General features: G+C 35.5%; 2 protein-coding genes across 3 annotated transcripts; one reads left to right on the top strand and one right to left on the bottom strand.

The window, feature by feature from the left end:
- The first annotated feature begins 674 nt into the window (after positions 1-674).
- Positions 675-9,871, top strand: LOC104889070 (uncharacterized). Its single transcript, XM_010674212.4, has 6 exons — positions 675-1,095; positions 5,741-5,932; positions 7,026-7,142; positions 7,225-7,374; positions 8,265-8,323; positions 9,423-9,871. Exons 1-6 carry the CDS (start codon positions 919-921, stop codon positions 9,556-9,558), a joined length of 831 nt encoding a protein of 276 aa, XP_010672514.1. The 5' UTR covers positions 675-918; the 3' UTR covers positions 9,559-9,871.
- Positions 9,872-11,226: 1,355 nt separating this feature from the next.
- LOC104889069 (uncharacterized) lies at positions 11,227-21,450 on the bottom strand. Of its 2 annotated transcripts, XM_010674209.3 has the most exons (15): positions 21,006-21,447; positions 20,180-20,396; positions 19,601-19,690; positions 19,416-19,506; positions 18,075-18,141; positions 17,819-17,861; positions 16,648-16,819; positions 16,430-16,528; positions 15,364-15,426; positions 13,265-13,403; positions 12,421-12,622; positions 12,069-12,172; positions 11,900-11,939; positions 11,574-11,730; positions 11,227-11,489 (listed from the first exon to the last, which is right to left on the bottom strand). In XM_010674209.3, coding segments are annotated over exons 1-15 (1,620 nt in total). In that variant the 5' UTR covers positions 21,141-21,447; the 3' UTR covers positions 11,227-11,488. The 2 variants fall into 2 exon arrangements, with proteins under 2 accessions (XP_010672511.1, XP_019104196.1); XM_019248651.3 differs by having other exon boundaries at positions 11,227-11,724; positions 21,006-21,450.
- Between the last annotated feature and the right edge of the window lie 1,541 nt (positions 21,451-22,991).

Raw genomic sequence — 22,991 nt, 5'->3', positions numbered from 1 at the left:
GGAAACAACTTACCAGAACATACCAAAAAGAATTAAACTAAATCTAATGAGTTCAAACTAGATTAATTAGAATATATGAATTTTTTCCTTAAATAATGCAAAAGTGGGTTTTAATTCCCAAAATATGACCAAAAAAAAAAATTCCCTACGTACCGTCCATGTAGGACTGCACGCGAGAATTTTTTTTTTCAACTTAAGTAAAACCGCTACTTGAAGTAGCGGTTTACAAAAAAAAAAAAAAATCTTTTTTTTTTGTGTTGTGTAAACCGCTACTTCAAGTAGCGGTTCATTAATCAAGTATGGTTTACTGAAGAAATCCCCAACTCCAGAGTTTGATATGTGCTTGCAATATTTTGCCCAGGTAAACCGCTACTCAGAGTAGCGGTTTATATTTATAAACCGCTACTTCAAGTAGCGGTATTCGTGGGCAAAAACAAAAAAAAAATCAGTTTCTCGCATGCCGTCTTATGTGGACGGTACACAGGGAATTTTTTTTTTGGACATATTTTGGGAATTAAAATCCACTTTTGCATTATTCAAGGAAAAATTTCTAAAATATATCCTTCAACGCTTAAAATATATCCTCAAAATAGTTCAACTAAAGAAAACGAAAATCAAAATAAAAAATTATCTACTTATAAAGATTCCCTTTTTAAACCCACCCTTTTCTTTCTTTCTTTCACTGCAGGCTGCAGCAGCCAAAGAGCATATCTTTCTCGTTCCTTGATTCGCCATCTCTCTTTCCTCATCATACAATTTTATTTTTCAAAATATAAAATTAAAAGTGGGGTTTGGAATCTGGCATCATCAAAAGTAGCCAAAACCCCAGAAAAATCAAATCTTTAGTTTGAAATTTTGAGAATTTAGGAATTTTATTGTTATAAACAATAAAAAAAATCAAAGGCCAACAGAGAAAACATGTCAACCACCACCTCGTTGCGGCTGTTGTTGTCTCTCTCTCCTTCTACACCTCCCCTTCAACCTTCATCTTCAACCTTTAGTTTGAGCTTTTGTTCAACTTCTCCTTCATCTTCTTCGTCTTATTCATATCAACAAAAATGGTTCGTGCCAAAGAGATCTTCTTTCAGTTCCAGGGTATTTGCTTTCTTTTTCTCTCCTCCAGTTTTAAGTGTGTTAGATGTTTTTTTTTTTTTGAGTTTTTGTGTAGAATTTTAGATTTTGTTTGTTTGTGTGTTTTTGTGGGATTTTTCTTCAGAAGGGGAATTGGGTGCTTTTTATTCTGTTGAATTTTTGGATAAGGGAAATTTGGGTTTTTATTGGATTTAATTAGGTTGTGTTATTTTTGAAATTTATTTATTTATTCTTGGAGATTTTTCACCTCATTGTGAGATTCTCATGAAGTGTTTACTCATTTGCTTGTGTTTTTTTATTATGTTTGTGTTTTTTGTTGGATGTATTGTGCTAAATTTTATGCTAGCTAGTGTCTGACTTGTGGTGCTGAGCTAATTAACAAGTTCGACGTGGGAGTGATGGTTCTGGATAGATCTCTTATTTTTGCTCCAATTTTTTACGATTATGGATTCATTCCTGGGTAGGCATTACATGGCTTACATATGTGAAATATAGGAGTTGTGAAATTTGCTTTTGTGGGATGTATTTCTTTACTCGTGTCTATTTTGGCTGAAATGCAAGTAAAATGTTTCCAAACAACGTCTAGATGGCGTTGATTTTGCATATTAGCCTAGTGAGGTATTCAATCCATTGCCTATTAATTATGGGATCAGAAGTCCCTCAAGCAACTACTGTGGGAATTGGGTTTGCTTTAATGTAACATACTTTGAATTATCCAATTGATATTATGGAGAGTGGATCAAGTATGTCCACTGGTAGGTGAATGTTTTTGTCATGAACATGTTTAAGACCGCTCATCAAATTCTATTTTACTTTATGAAAGGGAATTTAAGAAGGAATAAGTGTCAAGGTGAGCCAAAAATAAGACGGTGGACAATAAAAGAAAGTTAATATTAAAGATTTTCTCGTCATAGTGGTTAAAGAAACCAATTGGACCTCAAGACCTCGATTTAACCTGGTAAAGATTAAGAATTGTTTTCCTAGAGTAGCCAAAGAGGTCCTAGGACAATCAGAAAGAAAAATTCCCATGCAGAGGGACAACATGGTGGAATGAGGAGATTAAAAACATCGTTTAAGAATAAAAGACAGGAGTAGTTGAACTTGGGAAAATGTAGAAATGTATCAGATAGATCAAAATATAAGGATGCAAGGTGGAGGCAAAAGAAGTTGCCTCATAGGCAAATTCAAAGTATATGGTGCGATATACGACAAACTAAACCGGAGAGATGATAAGAGATCTATAAATTAGCTTCACCGGTGTTAATTAAGGATCTCCCCATCGTTAAGTGTATTCAACATAAAACTCAAAGGATTCTAGTCTTGGATAGTGAGATCAAGGACAAATGGAGGAAAATACTTTGATGAGTTATCTAATGGAAGTCCAATAGAAGCTATAAGATACCTTGACGAGTTATACTCCCTCTGTTTTAAAATACTTGACACACTTCTATGCACACGCTTGTAAATGCATATTTTTGAACATTAATATCTCTAATCTCCTACAAATAAAAATTATAAAAAGTTCATATCTTGAAAGTATATGCTGAACAAGATCCCACATGACTATGTTCTTCCTTACGAAAAATATCATAAAATGCAGTCAAAAGATAGTGTGTAAATAGTGCAAAAGTTAAACTGTGTCAAGTATTTTGAAACGCAATAAGTATAACGGAAGGTGGATAGGCGTTATAGGAGACTTTGATGAGTTATGTAATGAAGCCGTATAGCATCTTAGGATACATCTTGAGGAGGGGAAAATATATGCAAAGAATTCAGAAAATAGAGGTAAAGAAGGCGTGAAGAGAATGAATCTACAGAAAGGAGTTGGCCAAAATTCCTATTTACATTTGGAGATGCCTAGAGCATGTTGGCATTGATTTTTTAATTAACGAGAACCAATTTCAGTTTTTTTTGTAAGGATATTCTACCATAGAGGCCATATATTATATGGACTGACAATGTAATATTACGAGGCAATATTAGGAGGCGAGGAAGAAAAATCTTCCCATGACTTTATTTAATGTGGTGAAGGCTTATGATAAGGTGTTTGAGATAGATACTTTTTTAGTGGGCAATGTTAGAAGAAGTGTTGAACAAGTAAATATATTGACTCAGTTATGGATATTTATCGAGACATGAAAACAAATGATAGATATCGTGGAGTCACACAAGATTTCCTATAACGACAGCTTGCATGAGGGATCTCATGCATTAAGTCCTTTATTACTTCTCAACAATAAGATCATGTCCACTCGTGGTAGAATTGGCTATAAAATTGGGTCATCCACCAAGCTCCAAAAAAAAAAATTTGGATTGCATCCATGATTTTTTCATGTTTTGAATCGGGTCATTGAATGACTCAATCCATGTTTGGGCATCCTATGACCCAAAACATGGATTAAGTCGTGTAAAAGGAGAAGGGGAGGGCCCACAAAAAAGCTACTGAAATTTGGGTGGTAAAACTCAAAACATTGAGTTTTGAGGTGCAAAAAATGTAAGAACCAATCCCCTTGTGCCACGCGTGCGTCTGTTGAACAGCAACAATAATGACACATTTGATGCGTCAGAGCGTGCCCAGCGAACCACGTGTCAACACGTGGATGTTTAATTGTAACGGTTGTTTTTGTTATTCAGATTCTGTGATCTAACTAACTTTTAAAATGCAAATAAAAAAATAAAAAATCATGATGTATGTTGCTTTCAGATGATATTGTTTTTAGTAATGGGGTTAATGCTAAATTGGAACGATTGTGACTAACATTAGAATCTTGAACATTTAGGTTAAATTGGACAAAAATATATCGAGTGCGATTGTAGTAATGAGAGGGAGTCAATTAAGAATGTAGTAACATTTGATTGAGCCAATATGGCTCAAATGAAGTTGAGAAATTGGGATTCTTTTTGCAATTGTAATGTACCTTTACGGTTAAAAGAAAATTTCTTTAGGACTATTAGCAGGCCAATGTTATTATGTGTTCGTGAGTATTAGGCATGTCTGAAGGATTACATTAAGAAGATGGGTAGCAAAGATGCGTTGTTGAGATAAATGTGTCGAAACACCTTAAGAGATAAATTCGGATAAAAGATATTAGGAAGAAAGTCGAGATAGCTAATATAAGGATAAGATAAGAGAGAACCGGTTATGGTGGTTTGAGGATGGGAGACATCGACTAAATGATGCACTGGTAAGAGTAGTGGATAGTTGGAATCATGGAGATTTTTAATAGAAGTGGAGAAGGCCAAAGATGGCTTGGATAAAAGGCGTTAAGAAGGATATGAACAAATTAGGTCTTGGGAGCATATAGCACTTGAAAGAAGAGAATGTAGGTATAGTGTTTATGTGGACAACCACCGGAGTTAGAATCTTGTCTCATGCATCCGACTCTACCTTGTTAGATTAATTCATTGGCGTTGTTGTTTAATCAAAATGGAGAAGATGGAATGTTGGCATTGTCTGATGAGTTCCAAGATTAGATCGATGCTGAAGTGTTTCTAATGCACCTCTATATAGTTTTGGCTGAAATGTGAGCCTGTTGATAAGATTTGGTGAAAGTGTTGGAATGTACTTAACGTAGTATTACTGAAGGAAAAGCTTCATGATCACATGGGCTTGTTTAGTACATAGATGATGCTTAATGTTTCCACATGATGCAGCTATTTATTTATTTGGCTATAGACCTTTTCAGTATCCAAAGTTCATGGAGTTATCTATATACACTGCTTGTATGTGAATTGGTGAGCCGAAGCTTCATTCCTTTAGTTTGTACTGACATATTTATTGATGTCTACTTATTAGTTATTACTATAGACATTTATTTTTTAACTGTGTTACACCTGCACTTTTAGTTTTACTGTTAATTTGCATTACAAAAGCATAATTTTCTGATGCTATATATACATCTCTACCTCCAAATTCAGCCTTCCATTTTATGAACTTAAATTTTCTGTATAGTTTGTTGGAGTGCAACAATTTTAAAACGCTATAGCCACAAAACTGATGCCTCTTGTATCTTCCTGGCTTAGTCTAGGAGTAAGAAATTGATAAATGCTGGGTGCAAATTACTAGCAACTTGATTGTAGGCCACATTCCTTCCTTGGAAGACATAATCCATCATTTTGGCTTTTGTTTTGGTGATGGCTCTTAAACAAAGTCTATCTGGGTCTGGAGCATAGATGGGCGCTATAACTGACAATCTTTGTAGGGCTTAGTAACAGAAGGCAAAAGAATTATAGAGGCAGATAATGTGAAATTTCGAATTTTTGAGAGCTTGGGTATTGAACTGATTTTGGTTATGAAATCTACTATAAGTGTCCATCCAGAATCTGACGTGTATGAGAGCTTGATGCTTTTTTTGGAGCCAAATGGGGAAGTTTTCGTAAAATAGCTAAGTCTGATACTTGGACACATACATGATACTAGAGTGTGACATGAGTTTCTCAAGTTCAAATCTATTCTTACTCTATTCTTCAGACATAGCTTACATGTACTGCCTAGATATATTAATGCAGACATTCTTTGTGTAGGAAGTCTCACTTCCCTGGTGGTTGAATTCATGTTTTGAGTTAATCTATCATCTTACATTGTGGACATTTGGTTTTCACTAATGATTTACTACCAGGGACTGTTTTTTATGTACTGGTATAGTAGATTGGCGCAAATCTGAGGATTCCTGACAATATGGACAGAGGAAGGACAGAAATTGAAAATGTCTCTGACATGTTTGGTTCGGACGAAGAGAGTGGCACTAAAATTCCAACACAAGCACAATCTATTGTGGAGGGGTCAAGCTCAGTAATGGTGTCTGAATTTAAACCTGTTCGTGATGTTGATTACATACAGGTCCATCTTTAATCTTCTTTTGCTTGGTCCCTGCTTTACATCTAAGCTTATTATTTAATTGTTCTGCTCTGCTATCCATCGTTGTTTCCATGCGGATTTTCAAAATTCCTTAAATCAGAAAATAAATAAGCCAGGTGTCATTTTTTTTGGTTGGGAGGGGGAGTAGGGTGGGGCTTGGGACCCGTGGGAGGAAGGGATTGCACTATTCAAAAGGAACGGTTGCGTTCGAAATTTGTTATGGAATTTAAAATATAGTATCTTATGATAAATTTATCCTGGTGCAGCAAAGAGGGATTTGATGTTTTGAGATAAAAGAAATAGAGTCTGCATGCCAAGGAAAAAATTGTGCTAGATTGCTCCCTCTCAACAGGAAAGTTTGGGGAAAAAAGAGAGAGTCAGTGTTTTGTGGAAATGCGCCTCTCTGCGCACTTGGCATGATTGCCTCTGGAACCATCAGAATGCTGCCTACCTTCAACCCCTTACACTTACCACTATTAGTTGGTGAGCAGAAATCCTCCGTCCCCCTTAAAACAAAGTGGATCCTGTTTATTATATCTCTAGTATTGAAATTCCAGTCCTTTTGTGCAACCACGTCTAGTATTCGTATCAACACAGGGTTGGAACCCAAGGTAGATAAGTGCATTCCCTTTCTCTCTAAAAGGAAGTCAGCTTCTCTAAAAGATACAATCTAGGAAATTTATGATCACCTAGCATCTTTGGCATCTCACAATGATCAACTCAATCAAACCAGGAAGAAGATGAGGGGGCGTTTATAATGTAATCTGTTATAAGCCCACAAGGCCATATTAGGTCTAGTAGTTGTGTGTTAATAAAACTGGTTACAGTGTAAATTATCATCTGCCGTTAGACCACAAGTTCACAACAAATAGCTACTATAATAGAAGTACTACAACAATAGTTGACATGCAGGAATTGTGAAACTTGTACAAAAGTGATATTCAAGAGGACCTTCTACTCTTTTTTCTTTTCTTTCTTTTTTGTGCTTTGGCTACATGGCACTTCCCCCTGCGTGATAAGCCTAAATTAGTTACTGGTGGTTTTCAGACTTTTGTCTTTGCTGGATATGTTGCAGGAGCTGTTAGCTATTCAGCAACAAGGGCCAAGATCAATTGGATTCTTCGGAACCAGAAATATGGGCTTCATGCATCAAGAGCTGATTGAGATACTTAGCTATGCTATGGTCATCACTGTATGTCTACTCATTTCATGCATCTTATTCGCTACACGTAATTCTTTTCTCACAATCATGAAAAAGTACTCTGGTTCTGCAGAAAAACCACATATATACCTCTGGTGCCGCAGGGACTAATGCAGCTGTCATACGAGGTGCTTTAAGAGCTGAGAGACCAGAACTGCTTACTGTAATTTTACCTCAAAGTTTGAAAAAGCAGCCACCAGAAAGCCAGGAGCTATTAGCTAAAGTAATAATTTTATGTTTTGAATTCCTTTCGGCATACTTGTCAATAATGATGGTTTATGCACAGAATAATTCATCATTCCAGCTTGTTGTTTGGCCCCCTTTTTTTCTGTCTTTGTTGGTAAGTGGGCCCAGTAGGGAAAGGGAGGAAGTATGGTGAAACATTTACCTCGCTAGGTCTAGGACTCGAGTTCCTTACTTTGGGGTTCAGAGGTAGGGAGACTAGGGAGCATACAACTGCATTTTAATTATTTCTTTTGCATTTTCTGTCTCTATTTTTGTGTGGGATAGAAGAGAATGCAACTCAAGTGAACATTTTGGAATACGTGTCAACTGTCAATCGTCAACGGTCGTTGACTAACCATTTTTCATGAAGGTATTAGCAGATCTAATTTATTCCTGCTTCCCTATGTCTCATACTGACATTACTTCAAGAAATAATTGTTAATGGATAGTCGACAATGTTATTTTACTGTGTAAGTGACAGGATACATTACTTTGATTGTAGCTTTTGTATCAACCATGCAAAGGGTCATTGCTTGAGTCTTTGTGGGCTTTCTACTTTCTCTGCCCTTTTCTTTCTTTATTTAGTCTCCCTTTTTTCCATATGGATTACTTTCAAGATGCTAAATCTAGTGCTGGACCCCTTTAACTAGGAGAATAGATGTTCTTTTTCTGAAACAATTAGATAAGTGTTCTCATTGTGCTTTCTTTGGCATGCCCCTATTTGATATAAATCGTGATCAGAGTTCCTTTTAGAGTTTTAAGTTTCAGTTATGGTTTTCGCTCCTTGTATCTTACATTTCCTTTGATGAAATATATCTGATATAAGTTTATAGCCATATTCTGAAGCCTATTGTTCTTCTGGTTTTTACTGTTGACTTGGATTTGCAGGTGAAGAATGTCATAGAGAAGCCTCACAATGATCACTTACCTTTACTAGAAGCAAGCAGGTATAAAAATCTCATCTATTTACCAATGTCCAGGCTCTTAGTAATTGACATTAGAGAAATCAGAAAGAGGTGCCTATGATTTTTGTGGTATGATGTAAACACTCGTGACATGAAAGGAGCATGTGAGACCTGTGAGACCCAATTGTGCTTATTCTTGTAACACACAATGCACATTTAGATCAGTCACTCAGAATTGGTCACATTTTTGCTTTAGTCCATCACTCTGATTCCTGATGCTGAAAGACCTAATGACATTCTCAACATCAGTAATTTCCCATTTTTCTGTGTAACAATACCATACCATACTATCAACCACCTTTCCTTTGACAGCAGATAGTAAGTTGCGTTAACTCTGCACTGTTGGTTGGAGAAACAGTGACTAGCTTCTACGGACTACATAAATAGAACTAGGGTAATTAATTGAGATATTAGACTTGGTTAGTCAATTAGGGAAAAGAAAAAAAGTTTAACTCTGCACTGTTGGTTGGAGAAACAGTGACTAGCTTCTACGGACTACATAAATAGAACTAGGGTAATTAATTAAGATATTAGACTTGGATAGTCAATTAGAAAAAAAAAAAAAAAAAAGAAAAAAAAAAGAGGGGAGGGGAACTGTGTGTGTTTTGAGAAACATTTGACTTAGATTGACAATTTGCTGTCGCGGAGGATTTTTCTTTCTGAAAGAAGGCAATGACCTATTTACCTTCCTATTCTGCACCTTCCTCTTTCTTTTCTCCTATCCATCCTCTCCCCTCATTTTCATTTTTTCTTCTCTTTCTCTTGTGACGAACCAAGAAAAGGAAAACAGATTCATAATTGTGTTTCTGTTCAAAGTTGAATTTCACAGAAAATCGTTTTCCATTGAAAATCCTTTCCGTCCAACCAAATAAAGCCTAAAGAAAGAGTAAAAATATGAAGACAATTCTCACCACCATATCTTGCTAAAGTACTTGCTCTGTGTGTTTTCTCCTGATTATGCTATAAGCTTACCTTTTCTTTTATTAACTTGGTTCATCCAAAAACAGATAGTAGCTTTATTTCTTCCAGAAAGTGAAAGAGCATACGACTATATAACGTGGTATAACTGTTTTAATTGCAGGTTATGCAACATGGACATCATTTCAAAAGTTCAGCAGGTTATTTGTTTTGCATTCCATGATAGCAAGTTACTCATGGAAACCTGTCAAGAAGCAAAAAACCTTCGGAAGATTGTAACTCTCTTCTACCTGGATTGAGAAAATAGAACAAAAATGAACTTTTGTGTGTCCATAGATTATTTGAAGCTGGGAAGCACGACCCCTTTGAACAAAGAGCGGTCAAACACGTCTTACACTGTTTCGCTGGAGGATGAATTTCTGGGGTAGGAAGGTTTGTTTAGCATTGCAGTGTAGAGTAGGTCACGATACTAAATATACTTCATTTGAAGGAATTCATTTGCTCCTCGTCTATATATTAGTAAAGCTACTGTATCCACTGTTTTCTTTTGCAGACAAACCATTTGTTAATTTTTCGGAATTCTATGATCTTACAAGTTCTGATCAAATTGTAGATTTTGGCTTCCATAGATATATTATGTCATATTAAACACTTAATCTAGCTCGTTAGTATCCCAAAATACAGTTGAGAAAGTAACCTCATTTTAGCATAGCCAAGTGCTTGGTTTGGTATTCGCATTGGCAACGTCAAAATTCTCGCAAATAATGGCCAGAATAGATGAGTGAACAGTACTTGCTTACTCCTAATTTGGGATTTTGGTCTCGGCATAACATTGTAATATTCTAAAATTTACTTCTGATGGATTTTAGATAATGTGTCTGCGTAACTTTGGATTTTGAGAGTTCAGGATACAATTTTATAACAAAAAGAATAGTCAGAAAAGAAAGAAAATAGATGCAAACTATACTATTTGGGTGCTCTTTTTATTCTTTTTCTTTTTTTTTATGACACTTTGGTATTTGACCAAATGGATCATCCAATTGCTATAGATTTTATCACTAAAATACATTTAGATAGAACTGAGGGAAGCGAAAAGGGTTTTCATGAGACGGAAAATGAAAATTATTAGCACCACACGAAGTTTGTGAATAAGTGATTATCTGATAATGAGCAAGGAATACTCGTTTTTTTTGTTAAACAAAATGTATTGAACTCATAACTCATTAGATACTTTTTATGAATGTCAACTAAGTATAGCAAGTAAATTGCTACCGATTGTTCGAACCAGAGTCATTTATTGGTAAATGATCACTGTCTTTCATTATCAATCGAATCACTGCGTGTGACCCATAATCAATTTTATCATCAATCTAATCACTTTACCCTATTCATTTTCTTACCAATGAATAGATCTCTTTACTTGTATGACTTAGATGTCTAGTATTTCTTGAAAAATGATGCAATTGATGAGATTTGGTATGGTACTTGTGCGATTGATAGAATCAAAGAGATCGGTGGGATTAACTTTCAAATCTTTTTTCTTAGATTGTATTGGTTTGAACCCAGCTAGCATATTTGTCGTTCAAAACAGAATTTCATATTTCTTCTAGAGAATCTCCAGATTGTTCTAATTGATCTTTTCTATATTTTAATATAATGTAATAAAATTAATTATGACTTTACGATTTATTTTTTTTCTACAATGACCAGAACTTATTGGACTTCTTTTAAAAAATAACCCTAATTTCTTTTGAAGTTGCTAAAAAAACTTTTCTATGATAACTTTAGGGAAATGTCGTTGTGAAATGAGTATAAGCTACTAGTTTTGAGAAAGTCAAAGTACAAAATTCCCTCCCTGTACTTTAAATTCGACTCTGGTAACTTGGCAATAGTAGTAAATTATAGTATCAACTTGGACAAGAAGAAATTTCTAGAACTGCAAGTTACTGGTAAGACAGATACATATCTCAGTGATCAATGTAACTAGTTTTATTATTATTCTTCAACTGTTGAAAGAGAGAATACATTTCATCAAAAGGAAAAAGAAAAAGAGAAGAGGGAAAAAAAAGGATGACAGTGGATTGGTGAAACAGGTAGAAATACTTGAAAGAAACTATTTGTCCTAAAATCAAAAACCTTCAATTGGGAAGGCTGACCTTCACAACACTTTCTACGGCTGTCTTTAGTTCTCTCCCTGAATTGACATTAACAGCTGCATAAAATGTGAATCCTAGGCCAAAAGTTGAAAATTGGAAATAAGAATAAAGTTGCAGACTTGCAGATACAACCTTTGTTAGAAACACTCAAGACTTACTAATAATTATCATCTGAATAGTTGCCATCACTATCTTGTTCATATATCTGATATTCCCCGACATCTGCACCATGCAACTGATCAGAAGCTCCTGTAGATGGAAAGCTTTCAAACAGTTCTTGCAAGTAGTTTCTCGAAATGCTCTCTGTGCCTAAATCTGATGTATATAAAGGTGAAACAACTGGTATTGAAGACGAACATCCGAAATGAAAAAACTATATAAAGAAAAAAAATCAATAGGAAGAATTGGCACGACTCCACTTTCGTAAGGCATGGCCACAATTTGATTTCACAATATTACTGCAAAATTAACACAATGTGGATACAGGGCTCAGACTGCAGTGTGAAATCGGCATCCTCTCCGTCCTATATAAACACAAAACATATCATATTATAAAGGGGATAAAACAGGGAAAAAATAGCCAACATCATTTAACCCGGCATTGCCCTATTATTTAGGCAATTTGGACCAACCACAAAGCTCATGAATCTCACCAGATAAGCAGTGTCATCTATGTCCATTTCCTCTTCATCATCAACTTCATTCTCTTCATCATCGTCGTCATCATCATCTGCTTTATCTTCATCTCCAGTTAGCTCTGCTATGAAAGTTTAGTCAATATCTGACAAACAAGTATAGGACAACAGGAGCAACTACAAGAGGACCCCAAAAAGCACTGATTCACTTCTTGGAGTGCATAAATTTATTTTTTGTTAACCATTGCATTTTATGTTGTTTAGGGAAGGGAGGATAGGGTGTTGAAGTTGCTTTTCAAAAGAGAACTTGTCTATAACAAATCCTCTAGACTGCCAAAGAAGTGTAGGAAACAGCAAAAGGATTCTAAACCTTGATTAACTTGTGATTCCCCCTCTTCCCCAGGCTTGAGACTGTTCACTTGGAAGCGCATCTTTTTCGATTTCTCAAATCTTTCAGAAACAGCTTTTAGCAAATTTCCAGCACCTTCTTCAGGATACACTGATATAAACCTCACTGCAACACGTAATCTTAAACTATCGAGAGCATATGATGTGAACCATCCTGTTGAACACTACATAAAAGAATTGAGATATTAAGATAAACATGACAAAACAATGAACATCATTGATAATGCACATATGAGCAGTACATAAATGGCACCTTCAACAGTCTTTCTTCAAGACAATGACGGAATAAAATAAATAGCAATTAGAAAAAAAAAGGTTGCTTAAAGCTGCACTAAATTACAAAGCTAATCCTACTATATAGCCCTCATTACTGAGCGAGAGAGACATAGAGATTGGAACTGAGAAAGAGATTGATAAAGCTGCATTCTATCATTTTAGCATTTGTTTGTAATCACATCCTAAAAGGTCGATTCTGGTGGCTGCAAAAGCTCACCTGAATACCTGATAATATATGATAATCTATTACTGCATAAAAATGGAGCTTCTCCACATATATGCTTCATTGTTTAGTATAGTTTTAGACATCATAACCAATTGTAACGATGAGCAATTTGATGAGAGCTAAAGAACAAGATTGTCCTACGACAACAGACTGCAGTTAACGGAAAGGGATCATACTCAAAGTCTAGAAGAACTTTGCAATGAAGCGATTCATTTAGCTAATGTTAAGTAGCAGCAGTTACATAGATGAGCTAGAAAAAAATGATATTATGCCTCTGTTAACAAATGATTGGCAAGGAACTCACAGTGCAAATAGTGTGGTTTGGAGGTTTTTGTATCTCTTTTTGAATGTAATCATCGGCAAGTTCAGAAAGTTGAAGATATGTCTGGCATTTGTAAGGAAAAACCCGAAATTCGCACAAATCCTCCCAGTTATGCTTCTTTCTGCAAAAGCGATGTTCCCAGGATAAAGGATATTACAATTATGAACAGTCAAAAATTGGCAGTAAACAGAAAATCATGCAGACGAAAGATTCGATACTAAAACCATGTATTAGCAAGTGTAAGCACTTACCAAATACTTCCTTTGTTTCTTTTTAAGTGACACACTTCTCTCTTATGTCAGAGCTTTTTGTGAGAAGTGTGCCACTTAAGAAGAAACGGAGGACGTACATATTGCAGAAAGGAAACAATTAGAACTATAAAATTTAGGCTAGCAATCTTCATATCGTGTTACCGAGGGCTGGGAGGTTTACCTGGATTAACTAATAAAAGGCTTAGAGACGAAAGTGATCTTAGTAGTCATCGAGTTCTAGGAAAAGATCTCAATATCATATTTGTCAAAAAGTAAAAAAAAAAAAAAAAAATATGTGTTTTCATTATGGTATTACAGAACAATTACTTAAGAAATATTTATCTGTGTTTATATTATGATATCCCCTTGAAGTGGCAAGGATTTTTTTTTCCTTTATCTATCCTTTTTCTTTTAGCATCGAGCATCCATGTAAGATGTCAAAAAAAAAAAAGCATCCATGTAAACTCGTTCCAGATAGTGTTATCCAGTAGGAAATACCCTATGTATATACGAGGCGTGAACTGGCATCCATATCAGCTAGTTCAAGATGTTGAACAACAGTAGTATAAGAGGGGGGAAAACTGGAAAGTTAGACTTGATATCAACTATGTAATGTTCCAAATATCCAATCAGACAATTCAAAGCCTAATTACTGATTACGAGCAGCAAACTGAAGCTCGATTTGCTTATCGCAATGCCTCCTCATCCTCAAAGAAGTACAAAGGATGAACATTGACAAGTTAAGTAAAACTAGTATGCACGGAGAAGAGTAAAGATGTCCTGCAACTGAAACTAAAGAGCAAGGGGTACACTGTACACTGCAGAGTAGGAAGCCTGATTAGAATTTGCAATAGAGCATGATATAGATAAGAGAAGGATTATTTAAGCGTCTCTTCCTCACTCAAACTTTATTCCTTGAACATCAATTTACTTGGAAATAAAAAAGTAATTATCCAAGGCTAAACCTACACTCATGTGGCAAGAGTGCAAGACAGACATGAAAGAGATGTGGGACCCAGACCTAATATCCTACCAGCACCAGATGCAGATACAAAATACACCTTTCCAGACCTCTGCCTGAGACATAGATCACAAATTTTCCACCATATTAACCATGCAACCAAACAATGAAAGAGAAATCGGCCTGAGATTCAAAATTCTCCTTGTCAAAAATTCCAGCTACATAATTACAGTTTACCATCTCAAAACCTGGAAATGGAACAATGCCCAAGCAGTGAGAAATCTTCCCCTCACAACTAAAAATTTGTACTCCCTTAAAAAGAAGTAATCCAGGTTTTCTTAAGTTTGAATAAATATTAATCTTTATTTGATCATCCAAATGTAACAAAAATATTCTTTTGCGGCAGACAACTCAAGCAACAATCATATACCCAACTAACCAAGTACATTGTACCTCAATGACAATAAGACAACACTTTAGTTATTCTTTTGCAATAATTATATCAATGATCCCGTGATGTATCTTTAAATAAGAAGACTTAATCTATAGAAAAAGAAAACAATTCCACTCCTGCTTTCACACCTTCATTTGGGGCTTGTAGTTGCTCCTAAACAAGTGCTATACAATTTATTCAACATAATTTGCATGATTTACAATAATACAATCATATCTCCGTTGTTCTCACATATAAACACACATCAGTTCACGTATGTCATTAGAGAACAAAGCAAAAACCAATATGAAACTATGCACAATATAGTTAAAGCTCCTACCAACCTAGATAATCAATTACCAACATGAGATTAGAAATAAGAAACACATCAAAAGAAAATGAACATACTTAATCAATGATCAAACAGATAACTTACCCACTAGCAGCATCACAATACCCTCTCAAAGCTGGGGGGACCCTAAAATCAATTCTTTGATATCTGTCGAAGTTTGAAAATATCGGAGTAAAAAACGAGGATCAACAACATTTAAATCTCTGCTCAAATAGTTCAAATGACAAAAGGAAATTATTTTAAAGAAAAGGGGATTTGCAGTCAAATAAGCAGCGTAATGAATCAAAGGTTCAGAATGTTATCAAAAGAGATTAAATAAAGCTGTATCCACATATTAAAAATAGATCAAACTGACAAACTAAGTTCTTAGGAAACTAAGAGTTATGACCAAGCTAACATCCACAAAGGGCCGAGGACCTAGAGGAGAGAAAATTGGAGCAAAGTAAGCTTGAGAAAATATTTATGTTTCGGAATCAGATTAATATTATTGAGAAACAGAAAGAAAGTGTTCGACCTTAGAGAATACGATAAGCCCTCAAGGGGGAAGGGGGTAAAAATTACCCATATTACCCTGTCAATCCGTGGTAATGTCGTGCCGATTGGACCAATGAAAAAGCTAAAAGAATGACTTCATCCCACAAGAAAATTCACAGCAAGGATGTATAATTGTATATCTAAAAATTACATCTCAATTTAGCAGACATACACCAACTGGCAATCTGCATCGTCTTGTCTTGAAGAGATGAATTTTGACCTGTAGTATTTTATCACAGTTGTTTTTATTCAAGTAAGAAACTGCTACTGCTTCTAAAACACAGCACACATATATCCACCAGGCGATATACACAGCATGGATACCCCAAGTAGCTAAGTTACTTACAAAAGCAAGTATGACAAACTTATCAACATGGTAATACAGAAATTCATACTTCTGTTCTAGGAGCTGTAGCAATATCTCATGATCTGAAAAAAGCTTTGCCAAAACCATGCTAATTTCATTTCATACTTCATTTGATCCAAGAAAGACGACATGTCATGGCTTATAGCTCAACAGAAAAAAGAAGGTAAGCTTGATAGATTTTTGAGTGTTCAACTCCCAGTTAGAACTACCAAAAGGAGTAGAGAGGTTGATTGTAAAAAGAGTTCTCACATGCGAGATTCAGGATCATTGCGAGGATCATAACCTTTTCTGATCCAGAACCTATGAAACGGTCCACTCCCAAAGTAGTATGCACTTCGAAAAAGAAGCCTGTACTGTCAGAAAACAAAAAAAAAAAAGCCAGGTGAAAGATATTTAGTCCTATATTTACATCATACAAACTGCCAGCATCAAAAGAACAGCATCAAGATGACAGTGATAAAAACCACCTCTTAAGCATATGGTCTCCAAATTTAAGACCCTCCTTACACAAGCGTTCATGGACAGAGCTTCTTGGCCATATGGGTTTTTCATCAAACAAGTTAGACACAACAAACTGCCATTTCCATTGATCTGATTCTCGTGCAATGTATTCCTCCCAATTCACCCTTTTTGGAATCTGTGTGATTGTTAAGTGCTACTAAACAAAAGGTAAAGAAGGATAGTACTTCTTCATTGTTGTCACAGCACAATAAGGTGGCTTCATTAGTTAGATTGTACAGATATTTCCATAGAGAAAATGAATCACTGGTATATCAAAGTTCAAACAATTGACTGAAATGACTAAAAGAGGAAGGACTGAAGTCTGAACCAGCATGCATTACATCTGATTCAAAGCTGAGATGACTTTCAATCTTTATCTGACAAGGGAAATCAAAGTTGAAAGACAAAGTCAGACCAACTTTCCATCAGAAATGAGGACTTAGGACCAATAAATAATTCAGCTTACCCAATCCTATGGACGACATACCAAAACACATCTATCAAAACATCAACCAGAAGTCCTGCACCATCATAATGTACATACAATAAAATCATATACTTCCTCCATCCCGTAATTCATGCAACACTTACTAATTCAAGGTCAAACTTTATAAACTTTGACTACAATAATCACCATTATATACAGGAAAAAAATATTCATGCCTCACGTGGGATCTTGTTAAATTCATCTCAAGGTGTAGTTTTCAAATATCAAATTTTCATGATTTATAATTGAAGACATTAAAGGTCAAGCTAGTGCATTGGAGACCGTCAAATTGCAAGTGTTGCATGAATTATGGAACGAGGGTAGTATATTCTAGAGAAACAAAAGAGAGACAAATAGACAATGGAATTCCCATAACTTAAACGAGACAATGGTTTAGGGCATCACCAACCTCTTCCTCCTCCCTATCCTTAGTCGAAAGAAGAAAAGAACAACGAAAAAAATAAGAGAAGGGGAGGGGAAAACAATCCACCAAAGTACTTCAACAACCTAACCAGTGACACACAATATGGAGAATATGGGTAACAGCATGAACTGCTTAAACATATGGCAAAAGCAAAAAAAGATCCAAAGACTCAACACAAGCCTACAAGCTTTTTAGAAAATCAGAAAATTTCTCCAAGTGAGGATATCTTTGATATTGAAATCAATTGCTAGACATGGTTCAATCTCCATCTGCATCAAGGACAAAAGTGAGTGAGTCATATGTAATCCACATTCACAGACAAACATAAAGAAAACTGATGTATTATAACTAACTCCCAAAACACAGACCAGAATAGCAGTTATTGTCGACAAATAAGCATTATAAATCATTGCATTTCAGCCCATCAGCAGAATGTAAACATAACCAAAGGAAAGAAATATATAATAGCTCATCTAGAATACCTCCCATCGATGCTGCACAACTCCCTCCTGTTTCTTTTTGGAACTCAATGTAATTGACGGCCTCAACCTGCACAACATATAAGCAGGCATAACTGATGAGATCAAACAAACTTATATCAATCCCTAATATTCAGACTTGTACATGTCAGCAAATTAATCAAAGTTAACAAGAAAGCAAACCATAACCAACACAGTACATTAGTGCACTGGTCTCATTGAACCCAAAGCACAACAAATGTTACTCCTCAGCTGAAAAAGAAACCTTTCCTTGACCCTATGCTCTACCCTTAAAACTAGAAAAATATTAAATTAATGCAGAGCAGAAACATGCAGAGTAATCCAGAGAAAAGGTGAAAATGATGAAGATGATACTCTCTCTATCCCTTTATCTGCCAAATCTGCCAAATCATTTTTCCACACATACAAACAGACCTTTCAAAAGAAATCCCAATCAGCTTCTAAGGGAAAAAACTGAACAGAAAAATCTGGCAAAAAATACCTAAAATATACCAGCTTCCACAAATAAGTGCCTGATATAATCGTATGAATTTTTTTTCCTGACAACACTACCAATTGATGGTATATAGCTTGCCATCCTTCAGTGGAGCTCACTTTTGGTCTTCCCTGAACAAGCGACCACCCACACTCGCCCTCACCATCAAAACCACTTTCACCAGAGCAAAGTAATCCCACCCCCAGCCCCACATTTAGATCAACCCATCTCTCTCTCACCACCACCATAAAGTACTCCCACTGCCAACTCCACCATAGGTGTTTGAGTTCGACCTCCAAAAGTTCGAGATCTGGAACCTTAGTAGTCAAATTCGACCATGTCATGATCAGATCTGCCACTCCAGATGCTAGACCAATTTGGTTCACGCCACATAATGTTGGGGACAGTGCGGTTTCATTCTCTCAACCGCACATATTTTCGCTCTCCCTCACTGTATATTTGAAAATGGGCTGGTGGTAATGGTTCGGCGGTCCAAATGGAGGTTGGGTGGTTTCTAGATGAGGAAGCTCAAATGCAGGGCCCATTGACAGAGAAGCAACCAATGTACAAAATGAACCATGATGGAAACATTATCTCAAGATCACTGATGGAAATCATGTCAAACAAACAGGAAAAAAAAGAAATAAAGATTACAAGTAACCAAACTACCAAACAGAAGATAGCACATGTATAGTGTCATAATTAGAGTGCCAAAAGTTCCCAATCAGCTTTTAAGAAGAAAAAAAAAAGAGAGAACCAGAATATATGTTGAAAACTGCCTAAAAAATATACCAACTTCCATTTTTTATTGAAATTTTGAAATGCTTATAGAGGCAGGACTATCTTACACTAAATTTTCGGGAGTATCTTTTAGTGAAAATAGTGGGGGTACCAGCATCATCAAATTTTCATCATCCGCATCACCAAGATCTCCCTTTTCTATAAAAAAAAGTCGATTTTGAGAAAAATGGAAAAAAAAATTATAAGGACAAAATGGATATATAGTAATTCCTCAAGAAGGAAACAACATTACCAAATGGTCCCTTTGCTTCAGAACACCTTTTCTCTTTCCTCCGTGCAACATCAGCGTGAACAGGAAGAACATGCTGATAATCTACCATCCCTACATAAACAAAAGAAGATATAAGGGAAAATAATTGCATTATCCGATTACAGAACACACAATGGATAAGCCCAATATTTATTCACTACTGAATCAAGGTGACGTTGTAACAAGCACAATGAGCGAGGCGCGGAAAAGAACGTTGAAAAAGAATTGTTTAAAGTCACGCAGAAAGAAAATAAGAGAATTAGTTCTGCAAAACTCAGCAACAAAACCATGTAAAGCTGACACATCAAGGCATTGATTTATTTTTCCTTCTTCAATATATTTATGTATTCACTAAATCACAACATATACAAACATAGACTTGTAAGCCTCATGTTCATCAAAGAATTTCCAGTTTCCTCTCCTCGAAATATTTAAATGATGACTTGCATTATGTAGTCCCCCCAACCCCCACCAGGGATAGATACACCTCCTAAGTTTCTATTTGTCTCAAAACTCAAACCAGAATCATTAGAAGACGGAACAACGTTATAAGTAGCTCACCATTAAAAGTATAAGCTTCGGGAACTCGAGCAACAATATCAGCACAGAGTACATCAGAATTTACAGAACCAGAATCCTTGGATTGGTTGCTATCACTACTCTTAGATATTCTTAACAGCAAATTATTACAAGAATGAACTTGACCAAAAGCGGGATGCGAACATGGATCTTCAGGCCGAAAGCGAAACTCCAATCTGTTTAACTTGGAGCTGTGAACCTGCAGATAATAAAATCAATAGTAGCCATCATTTAGGGCATGTTCTCCCCCAGCTTATTTTCAGTTCAGTTCAGTTGCAATCAATTCAGTTCAGTTGCAATCAGTTCAATTCAGTTCAGTTGCAATTGGTTCGATTCAGTTCAATACAGCTCCGATTATCATTTCTATTAGTTATATTTTAATTCATTTCGGTTTAGTTTAATTCAGTTGAGTTGCAATCAGTTCAGTTCAGTAGCAATCATTTCAGTTCAATTAAGTTGCTTTATGTCGAAGAGAAACAGACCCTTACTCCAAGTTGCTCAATTTTTGCTAAATTCTAAATGATACTTCTTCATTCCAAAAATTGTTTCGTACTTAAACCAAGATAGCTAAAACTATTAATTCGTCAAGTCATGCTAGATTTATCATGACGACAAAAAAACCCAACTTTTTCTTATCATCATATTTCTAGAAAATTCATTGCATCTCAAAAATCCGAATAACACTATTTTAGTGAGCATTTAAAATAGAAAGAGGCGGGAGAAATTTTCGAATTTACCACTTCAATGAACAATTCCTAAAACCCTAATAATCGTCTCAAAAAATTGATTTCGAGATTATACAATGTACCTTGGCAATTGCATCAATTCCACCAAGGGTTTCAACAGCACGCGACATTGATGAAGGATATGCAGGGTAATGGACTGCAAATAACTTGTCACTTGGCAAACGCCCTGTTGCAGTTCCATCTTCGATAATCCCCATTATTTGGGGGTGTAACTTTTGTTAAATTCAAAATTGAAGTTCTTTTTGTCTGAAAAAGAGAGGAAGAAAGACGACTGAAGTTCAACCCAAATTAAGCAACTATTTTATGGCGACTAGAAGTTTTCATAGCGTCTTTGAAGCGTTGGCTTGGAGTTTCAATGGCTTCTGTGAAGTTCGATCATCTTGGTGATGGAAGAGAATAAGCAGCAGGGCAATTACTGTTTTGGGTCGCACATCTTTTTGAGTTATGCCCGGTTTTTTTGGACGGAGCGAATTTTAACCGACTTGAACCGAAACAAACAGAACAAAGACAAATAGAAATTGAACTTAAAAATAAAAAAAAAACGTAAAATTTCATTAATTGAAAGTCAAACGGCATCTACAATAGTTATTAAAGTAAAACAAGATACTATGAGAAAACTTACACGTTTACAGTTAAAACACAAATCTGAAAGTGGAAAAAAAACCCCAGCCTCCCATCTCTTTTTCTCTCTCTAAAACTCTAGCCTCCCCTACCCCTTCTTCATCAACTAGGGGCTGCCATGGATGTTTTCATCTATGGTAAGCCCCTTTTTCCCTTTTAATTCCAGTTTTTAATTCATTTTCTTGTTTTGTTCAATAAATTAGTATCTCTTTATGAGATTTTCTCAAATCCTGTTATGGGGTTTTTAGTTTCTATTTTGGAAATCTCCTTCTCCCCTGTAGGAGTTGTGAGTATGGTTCTTTTGTTTTTAGGTATGAGAAATTATTCTCATTGGTTGAAGTTCGAGACTCAACATGAAGGTATTGGAATCTCGGATGCGGTCAACCTGACTCGATCAAGAATGTTCTTCCCAAACTATATCAGAATGATAGACTTCCTCATCAATAGTTGCTTGATTCAGCAAATACAAGAGGGTTGTGTTGTATTGTTCGATCTGGTTCATTGTAGTTTTTTCGAAGACGAATTTGATTTAGTCTTGTCTAATTGTATCTTGTTTTACTTTGTAGATGTCGTTTGGCCTTCAATTAATGAAATTTCTCTTTCAAAAAAAAAGTAAAACAATGTTGAACCCTAGTTTTGATAATGACAAAGAAACAAAGGAACAAACTAAGTAGTGAACTAATGAATTATTTAAGTGTATGGTGTCTAAGGTATCAATGCAAGGAACTGGGAGAATACAAAGTCGATGAAGAAGTCAAGAGAGGATTTCAAAGGCTAAGTAAAGAAGTTTCTATGTTGATACTGGAGCAAGCATTGGATCAAGAATAATAGAAGCTAGGCGTTTTATTTTCTAGTTCCAATGTAAAGGAACAAGGAAAGAATGGTAAGGAACTGTGGCAGAATATTTGAGAATGAAGCGTTTGTTCCTCTGTAAGGAACAAACTCAGTGGCACTTAGTAAAGGAACTGAACTAATATAAGGAACTAGACTTAGGCGTGTAACGGTTAAATGATAATGGAGTAAGTCATGCCTAGATTATAGGAAATTAGTTATTTCTAATTTCAAATGATAAAATCAGTTTTATAAAAGAAAATCTGTTTTGAAAAGATATTATTTTTCGGAAAATAAGAAAATAATTATCCGGTTGTTAGAAAGATATTATTTCAAAGATATTATTTTCTTAAAGTTTAGAAATTCAGATTTAAAGATAAAAAGAGTTTATAAAAACTGATTTTCGGATAATGTTGAAGGAACTCCTATTATTTAGGAGTAATGGCTGCATTTTATCCACGTACATTTAGAGTTCATGGGATCATGGGACATGATGTATAACGTGTTCCTTAGGGGAAGGAACATCATGGGTAAATGGATTAAAACGTGTACTCAAACATTACTCCCACGTTCTTCATGTTTACCACTATAAATAT

Source organism: Beta vulgaris, chromosome 3 (genome assembly GCF_026745355.1).
Source record: "Beta vulgaris subsp. vulgaris cultivar EL10 chromosome 3, EL10.2, whole genome shotgun sequence".
NCBI lineage: Eukaryota > Viridiplantae > Streptophyta > Magnoliopsida > Caryophyllales > Amaranthaceae > Beta > Beta vulgaris.
The sequence above is the reverse complement of the archived record's forward strand: the minus strand, read 5'-3'. Positions and strand labels throughout refer to the sequence as shown.